The following is a 9147-nucleotide window of genomic DNA, read 5'->3' as shown; positions in this document are numbered from 1 at the left end:
GGGAACTATAAACTCAAAACGGGAACTCTGGCCAAAAAACCCAAAAAAAAACATCAAAAATAGTGCTAAAAACGAAAGTGTTGATGCTGGAATAACACCTTTTTTTTTTCTTGGGTAAATTTTCAATATGTTTTAAAAATGGCGGTGAAAACATATTTTTTGGGCAAAAATTATCCAAAAAACACCCTCAAAACGTAAAGTGTTAATGCTGGGAGAACAACCTTCTTTTTTATTTTTTATCAAAAGTAAAATTTTAACATTTCGAAATAATGGCGTAAAATATTTTACCATGACCCCGAAAAACATTAAATTTAAAAAAAAAATAATGAAAACATAAAATAAAATAAAAATAAAAAACAATGAAAACAAAACAAACAAAAAACAAAAAACAAAAAGTTTAAAAAAATATAACAAAACATAAATTAAAATATATACTAAAAATAAAAATAAAAAAATCAAATATATATTTAACAAAAAAAAAATGTTAAAATATAAACAAAATTAATGATAAGAATTAAATATATATATATATATATATATAAAAACAAATAAATAGTAAAAAAAATAAAAAATAAAAAAATGGGGCAAAAAAAGTTATCTTGTAAACCGTTAAAAAAAATGGCAAAAGGAAAAAAAAAAAAAACAAAACAAAACAAAACAAAAACAAAAAAACACAAACATTTAAAATAAACTAAAAATTAAGTAGGTAAAAATAGAAAAATTAAGAAAAAAGTAAAAAGTAAAAATAAAATTAAAAACAAACTAGATCTAAAAAAAACTAAAATTAAGATTAAAATGTTGATTATTTGTAATAAAAAAAAAACAAAAACAAAAAAAACTAGGAAAAAAAAAATAATTAAGATATATATATATATATATATATATATATATATATATATATATATAATTTAAAAAATAAAAATAAAAATAACGAAAAAAAATTAAAAAGCATTGGTAAAATTAATATTAAAAAAAAAAAACCCGGATGCGGGTGATTAACTGTCCAAAGGACAATCAGGCGGCGCATCATATGGGCATCTGTCAGCTCACATACGCCACGAGTCAGATCGCTTGGGAAGGGAGATGGGCCTGCAAAACTTCTTTAATGCGGCCATTATTGTGTTCACCCGTCGTCTCGCACGCCGCGTCCTGCCGCTCCTTAAACGCTCATAGCATACCAGCTTCAATGCATTCCGCTGTCGAGTTTTTACTTCCAGTTCTGGGCGTTTCTCTGAATCCCTCTGCAGGGGTTCACAGAACTGTTAATGTGCAGAGTTTGTATGGTTATTGGGAGGTTCTGTTATTACCCAGCTCAGAGCAAGCAAAAATGCAGCGCGAAAGAGTCAGGTTACTGAGCAGAAGAGGGGGCTCTGGTGGTCGAGCAGTCTCGCAGCGTTCCTCCGACACTCCGGAACCTGAAAGGCGATGTCCTCCGGCAACGAGGAGCGGCAGAGGAAGGGGTCGTGGTAGATCTGGAGATGCAGTATGTGAACATGCTGCTCACCATACTGCGCGGTATCGTTTCCCTTGCTCGCTCGATAATGCTACTTTTATTATTTCCGTCTCTATTGAAAAGCTTGAAGACAACAGTAATTTGGGAGCGGCCCAAGCTGAAGCACCTGCGGAACAGCGAATTGTAAATCCGGAGGAACATTTGTGCCCAGTCTCGGAGAATGCTTCGTCGCCGATCCTGGCAAACCCCGCTGGCCCAGGTGTGTCCGTGCGTGGCGATCCCACCGGCTCGGTGGCCCCTCATTCGGACTCGGAGGACTCTCTTCGTTACGGGTGTCTGGTTGTTGAGGAGCCCTATACTACATATGATGACTAGCCTAGCTTAATTCTGTTTTCGTTGCTATGATTTTGGCTCAGGTTCCTGCATGTCAGTGTGTCGTTACTACATATATCAGCTGTTTGTCTCTGTCTCAGGGCAGGGTCGGTCCATGTGTCTGCCCGTCTTAGGGCGCTGTCTGTCAAATGTAATGGTTTTGTCACTGTTCAAAACTGTAATGTGTCGGAGAACTGCACTAATCTTATGTGTTTTTTGTAAAATGCCATCAACAGGCCACGGCCTTGCTGTAACTTTTTGTATCAATAATAGAAGTAGTCATATTGAGAAAAAAAATATATTAAAAAAAACCAAAAAAAAATTAAATTAAATTAAAAAATAATAATAATATGCGTATTTTTTATTAAAAAAAAATGTAATTATTTTTTTTAAACAATCTTTTTTTTATTAAAAAAAATATAATTTTTTTAAACAATTATTAGTATTATTATTATTTATTTAAAAATACAAATTATTAAACCTACATTTTATATTTTGAAAAAAAAATAAAAATTAAACCTACATTTTATATTAAAAAAATAAAATAAAATAAAATTGTTTAAAAAAAATTATAATTTTTTTAATAAAAAAAAAGATTGTTTAAAATATATATATATATATATATATATGTAAATTTTAATATATATATACACATCATAAAAAATATTTTAATTTTTTAAAAACAAATTTAATTTTTTAATTTAAAATTTAAAAAATTATTAAAAAAAAATTAAAAGTTAATGTTGGTTTATTTATTTATTTTTTATTAAAAAAACAAAAAACAAAAAAAATTGGTGGCCCTCCTTCCCCCGGCCACCCGTGGTGGCGCAGCCATGGGCGGAAGGCCACCAATATATATATATATATATATATATATATAAAAACCAACATTAACTTTCAAAAAATGAAATTGGTTTTAAAAAAATTAAAATATTTTTTATGATGTGTATTTAAAAAAAAAAAATTGTATAAAAAAAATTATAATCTGTTTTTTAATATAAAAAAAAGAGATGCTTTAAAAAAAATGTAATTTTTTTTTTTTTTAAATATAAAATGTAGGTTTAATAATTTGTATTTTTAAATAAAAAAAAACAATAATAATAAAAATTGTTTAAAAAAAAATTATAATTTTTTTTAATAAAAAAAGATGGTTTAAAAAAAATAAAAAATTTATTTTTTATTTTTTAAATAAAATATGTATGTTTAATAAAAAATAATTACATGTAGGTTACATTCAATAGCTTCTCTTTTTTGGCTGCTGCTACGCGCGACTTGGCCCTGCAACTCGCGAGATCCGCACCCGGTGGATCTTGAAGCCTGCGCGTGTGCCCGCTCTGCATCCCTCTGCTCCCTGCGGACAGGCCCGCTGCTGCATCCTCCGTCCCCTGCGGGCTGGATCGCCGAGAGCTCTTTCCTCTAGCTGCGGTCGGCTAGGGTTTGCCGCCGAAGGCCCCAGCTTCTGGCTGCGGTCGGCCAGGGTTTGACCTGCTTCATCATGGAGGAGCCGGATCCCCCCCAGGGGCCTTCCTCCCCTTCCCCCTCATCTGCTGCTGAGGCCTTCAGATCCTTGCTGGCCTCTCTGCCCAAGAAGAAAGTTGTGGAAGCCGCCAAGTTCGTGAAAAGACTTGAAGACATTCCCGAGATCGCTCTTCCTCCTGAAGGGCCGATTCAAGTAGCTTTGTCTCTGGCGGATCGCGCTCTGGTCGGTCAGTTTACAGGTCTCTGGCCCTCCCCAAAATCAACAGAGAACTGGGTTGCTAGAAACTGGGCTCCTCTGATCAAGAATAAGGTAACGTCTTACTTCCTCGGAAGAGGATACTTCCTATTTGAATTTTCAGATAAAGAGGACAAGGATCTAATTTTCAGAAATGGCCCCTACTTCATGGGGCCTCAAGGGCTGTATCTGAATAAATGGACGCCAGACTTCGATCCGACGGTGGACGTGCCTTCTGCGGTCCCGGTTTGGGTAAGGCTCCCCAACCTCCCGGTCCACTGTTGGAACTGGGATTCTTTGAAACACATCGGAAACACCCTTGGGAAGTTCATAGATAAGGCCAACAGCAAGGACCAGTACGACTGCGCTAGAATTTGTGTGGAGGTAGATCTGGAGGTCGGATTACCAGAAGCCATCAAAATAAGGGTCAGCCCTTGGACGCATGTTCAGAAGTTGGACTATGAACAGCTGTCGTTCAAATGCCGGAAGTGTCAAGTCTACGGACACTTCGCTAGAGATTGCCCGACCAAAGGGGTAGAGGAAAAAGGGAAGGAAGAAGGATGGAATCAGGCAAAAAGATCCAAAATTGCTTTCAGGAAGACTGCAAATACTAACTCCAGAACCACCCAATCGGGCCCTGCTCAGCACCCACCCATGGAGAGCCAAGGAAATAAATTTGAGATACTGGGATCTGAAATCATGAACACCCAGGAGACTGAAACTACGAAAGAAGTCTCCCCGCCCAAATCTAAAAGCGAACCAGAGAGATCTAAAGGGAAGATATCGGAAGAGGAGGAGGAAACCCAAGACTCCGAGGATTCGGAGGAAGAAGGGGAAATAGGAGATTCGCAGTCTACCCCCAGAAGATCTACAAGAGGCCGAATGTCAACAAAAGAAAAAAGGGAGCAAGAAACATACAAAGACAAGCTCCAGGGCAGCCAGCCAACGCTAGAGAAACTTCTAGCAAAAACCCTGAAGACGAAGAAGATCCAAACCTAGAGCTCCAAAGGAGCTCACCACAGCAAAAGTAAATGATGAAGATAGTCTCCTGGAATTGTAGGGGAATGGGCTCCAAAGCCAAAGAAGAAGCAATGAATAGTCTAATAAGACTGGAAGCCCCGGACATTCTTCTCATCCAGGAGACTAAGCTGGAGGATTCAGCCTTCCTCCAAGCAAGCAGAAAGTTTTGGAAAAAAGATGGAGCGCATGCAACCTCTGCCCGTGGAGCATCTGGAGGTCTTGGGTCGCTCTGGAATCCAAATAAGTTCTCCCTTATCTCTGAGTCCCTGAATACTCATTGGATTTTGTTAAAACTGCAGCATTTAGAAACTAAGGAAACTATTAGTCTGGTCAATGTATATGCCCCTAACAATGCAGGTGAAAAGCAAACATGCTGGAACTCCATCAAAAGCTTGGCAGATCTGGAAAATTTGGAAAACATTATCATAGCCGGGGACTTCAATCTCACCCTCCTTTCGTCAGAAAAAAGAGGAGGCAGCATTGTCAGAGATCCGGCAAGAGAATCAGTAGAAGACCTCATGCAAGACTGGGATCTGATAGATATCAAGCCAACCGTCGGCAAGTACACGTGGTCAAACAAGAGGGTTGGCCCGGGACACATAGCTGCAAGACTGGACAGATTTTTAGTGCAAAGCTCCTTTCTACTCCTTGGTCTAGAAGCCAGATCGCATATTCTCCACAGCATCATATCAGATCATAAGCCCATCAGCCTTGAGCTATTGACCACTAAGGACTTGGGACCTATTCCCTTCAAATTCAGCTCCCTGTGGATCAAAGAAAAAGATTTTATGGAAAAAATCAGAGAGTGCTGGAAGAAGCCAGTCAATGGATCAGCGTTTTTTGTATGGGAGGAAAAACTCAGAAGAGTTAAAATCATGCTGAAAGCTTGGGCCAAGACCCTGCCTAATCCGGCAGCGGAAAGGAAAAAAATTCAAAGTGAGTTAGAAAGACAACATCTGCATTTTGAAACAGCGGAAATTACTAAGGCTGAATTGGAAAAGGAGGCCAAACTTCAACAAAGTTTCCACAAGGCCTGTCTGGCAGAGGAAGAATTCTGGAGGCTCAAGTCTAGGAGCCTCTGGCTCAAATCTGGAGATAGAAATTCCTCATTCTTCCACAAACAAGCCCAAGCCAGGAAAGGCCGCAACTCCATCAGCGAGATAAAGGAAGACAATCAAGTTCTGAAGGATTTTATCAGCATAAAAAAGGCAGCTACAGCTCACTTTGAGCAGCTGTACAGAGAAGAAGCTGGAGCTGATGTCAACGTTGCCCTGTTGGACGCAGTCCCTATCATGATCACCTCTAAAATGAACCAGTCTCTAGAAGATAAAATCACGCTAAAGGAAGTTAAGGAAGCCCTGTTCTCAATGGACCCGGACAAAGCCCCGGGCCCAGATGGTTTCACGCCCAGGTTCCTCCAGGTTTGTTGGCAGATAGTAGAAAAGGATTTTTACAAAATGATACAGAAATCTCAGGATTGTCAAAAGATAGGTGGCAGCACAAACTCAGCCTTTCTCGCTCTCATTCCCAAAGAGAAAGGAGCGAATTCTTTCAGCAGATTTCGCCCAATTTCCCTTTGCAATATTGGGTATAAAGTCATCACTAAAGTGATAGCCAATAGATTGAAAAGGATCCTCCCCAAAATCATCCCGGATAACCAAGGTGGTTTTATCCAAGGTAGGCAATTGGTGGACAACTTCGTGCTGGTCCAAGAGGCGATCCATTCCAGTCTTCACCGCAAGGAGAAAGGTATGGTTGTCAAACTAGATCTTGCAAATGCTTTTGATCGTGTTAGGCATAGTTTTTTGTTTGATGTTTTACAAAAAATGGGGTTCGGCCCAAGCTTTATCAAATGGATTAGAGCCTGCATCTCGGAGCCATGGATTGCCCCACTGGTAAATGGAAGGGCAGCTGACTTCTTCAAAGCCTCTAGAGGGTTGAGGCAGGGGTGCCCCCTGTCCCCTCTCCTTTTTGTTCTTCAGGCCTCTGTTCTCAGCTTCTATCTTCAACGCAAACAACAGGATCAAGAATTAGCTGGTCTTTGCATAGCTAGAGGGGTCAAAAGCATCAACCATGCGCTCTTCGCGGATGACACCATTTTGCTGGGGGCTGCATCACCGCATTCAGCGTCCAAATTTAAAGAAGTCCTGGAAGAATACTGTAAGATCTCGGGCAGTGTTCTAAACAACGCCAAATGTCACATTTACAGCTGGAACATTCCCGCCTCAACTGCAAATTCCATTGCTCGCTGCCTGGGGTTTGCAATCTCTGTTTCATGGTCCTCGTTCAAGTACCTGGGCTTGCCCATCTTTCACTCAAGGGCGTTGGGCAAAGACTGGCTGTCACTGTTAGACAAATTTAAACTAAAATTGCAGGTCTGGGGGTCCTCCTGGCTAAATTTAGCAGGGAAAGCAGTTCTCATAAAATCCGTGCTCAACAGTCTTCCTCTATTTAAATTTTCAGTTCTATTGGCACCTGTAGGAATCATAAAAAAGATGGAGGACTTAATCAAAACTTTTTTCTGGAAGGGAGGTAAACAAAACGAGAAAAGATTTTCTTTGATAAATTGGGATACTATCACCAGACCATTCCAGGAGGGAGGTTTGAATTTTAAAGATCTCAATGCTCAAAACGTAGCCATGGGAGCCAAAATAATTTGGAAGATCATAGCTCCAAATCCTGGCTGGGTGCAAATTGCACTATGGAGAAAATACTTCAGAGGACCAAGAACTCGATGTCTAGACCAGCCCAAGAACAAATTCAACACCCCTTTCAGCAAGTTCATCAACAAAACCAGTTCTTTGATTAGAAATCACGCATTCTGGGTTCCAGGCAATGGAAAGTGTATTCATATATGGAAGGACAGCATTCTCAATAGACCCCCGCTGGCTGAAGTATTGCGCATGCCTGACTTGCAGCGCTGGATGACAGAAGCAAATATCAATACGTTGTGGGATCTATCTAATTGGGAGGAAAATGCGTGGGTCGGTTGGAAACAACTCGCTGCTCCTGCTCATCTGCGTTCTGACCTGAATTCTCTATCCATGCATTTACATGGGCTCGCTCCCATTCTAAAAAACAAGCATGATGTGAGAGGCTGGGGAATAAATCGAACAGGCTACTCAGTAACCCAGGGCTATGCCAAATGCCTAGAGAGGCCTCACGTGCCCCCCAACCCTGCTCCCTGGACTGGCATTTGGAGAATTCCTTCAATCCCCAAGGTTGATCACTTCTGCTGGCTCCTTTGTCACTAGAAAATATTGACTGAAGACAGGCTATAGAAAAGGGGTTTCTATGGGCCGTCTAGATGCTCCTTATGTAAGGAAAATCCTGAATCTGCTCTACATATTATGATCGAATGCAGATTCGTATCCTCTATCTGGCAGGAGCTTCTAGTCCCCTGGATTCATAATTTCACCTTCCCATCTTCAGTTCCTGAATTATTTGCAAATTGGATGACCAAATACCCAGGCCACCCTCCAAAAAATAAAATTGTCAGGTCAGCATGGAGCGCTTTACCAAAGTTTATCAGTTGGCAAGTATGGCTGGAAAGGAACCGAAGGATTTTTCGTAATAAAGAACAGGATTTCAGATTAGTGGCCAATGCAGCAAAATGCCAGCTAGCTGAGTGGCTGGAAGACAAAGGGGATGATGCCAACTTAAGCCAGCAGGACATTGAGCTAGGATCTGCTCTTAATCTCAAATTCCCAAAAGCAAACAGTTCTCCCCCTTCTTGCAAAGATTGGCAAATCAGGAAAAATGAACAAGAATTTCAAATCTGGATGTCCAACCAAATTCTTCCATCTCTCTTCTTTGATGGGGCTGCCAAAGGGAACCCAGGTATTGCGGGAGCCGGAGGTATCATAATAAATCCAGACGGATCAGCTGTCCACAGATTCGCTTGGGGTCTAGGCCACTCTACAAGCATTCAAGCAGAAGCGATGGCCCTCTTCCAAGGATCCAAATTTCTCAAAGAACTGGGCTATAAGGAGGCAAATGTCTTTGGAGATTCCCAGGTAATTATCCAAGCATTGGCGAACAATTCCAACTCAGCAGACCTACAACTTGCAAGGATAATCTCAAGGATCAAAGGTATGACAAAGACTATGAAACTGAAGTTTTTCCATGTCTTGAGAACAAACAACAGAGAAGCAGACAGCGAGGCAAACAAGGCAGCTCAACTAGACATTGGCTCCCTTCTCAGAGATAATGAAGTTCTTTGGGACCCAATTCCCTAAAGTGAAATGTTTTTTTGTCTCCTTCTATATCAGTTTGTTTGTATCTTCCATCTGGGGAAATTAGCAGCAGAAACCCACTTTGCCAGATGTAAAAAGAAGAGGCTATTAAGAGTAGAGGGCATAGTTCGCTGGCTGAAAAGTCAAGCAGAAAATCTACCTGCCTATTGTAACCGATTTCATGGCTTCTGGCCGCCCAGTTAATGAAAGCTCATACCCGTTTCTGTTAAAATAATAATAATAATAATTACATGTTTTTTTAATAAAAAATACGCATTTTTTGGGTTCTTTTTTAATAATTTAAATTTAAATTTTATTTTTTAAAATATTAATTTTACCAGTTTTTTAGTTTT

At 39.8% G+C, this 9147-nt stretch overlaps 1 protein-coding gene across 1 annotated transcript; it reads left to right on the top strand.

Moving 5' to 3' along the window:
• Positions 1-3320: 3320 nt before the first annotated feature.
• LOC149154180 (uncharacterized) lies at positions 3321-8797 on the top strand. The gene is made up of 4 exons (XM_089444069.1): positions 3321-3923; positions 4679-5980; positions 6542-7780; positions 7946-8797. The coding sequence occupies exons 1-4, from the start codon at positions 3321-3323 to the stop codon at positions 8795-8797; spliced, it is 3996 nt and encodes a 1331-aa protein (XP_089300195.1).
• Positions 8798-9147: the final 350 nt, after the last annotated feature.

Source organism: Pinus tabuliformis, chromosome 9 (genome assembly GCF_031772625.1).
Source record: "Pinus tabuliformis cultivar Carrire ecotype Pingquan chromosome 9, CPIR1, whole genome shotgun sequence".
Lineage (NCBI taxonomy): Eukaryota > Viridiplantae > Streptophyta > Pinopsida > Pinales > Pinaceae > Pinus > Pinus tabuliformis.
The sequence above is the reverse complement of the archived record's forward strand: the minus strand, read 5'-3'. Positions and strand labels throughout refer to the sequence as shown.

Coding starts and splice junctions, on each gene's coding strand:
- LOC149154180 (XM_089444069.1), top strand. CDS start 3,321: ATGGAGGAGCCGGATCCCCCCCAGGGGCCTTCCTCCCCTTCCCCCTCA. Junction 5,981..6,541: donor TCACGCCCAGGTTCCTCCAG/GTTTGTTGGCAG, acceptor TTTGTTCTTCAG/GCCTCTGTTCTCAGCTTCTA. Junction 7,781..7,945: donor GAATTCCTTCAATCCCCAAG/GTTGATCACTTC, acceptor TCTATCTGGCAG/GAGCTTCTAGTCCCCTGGAT.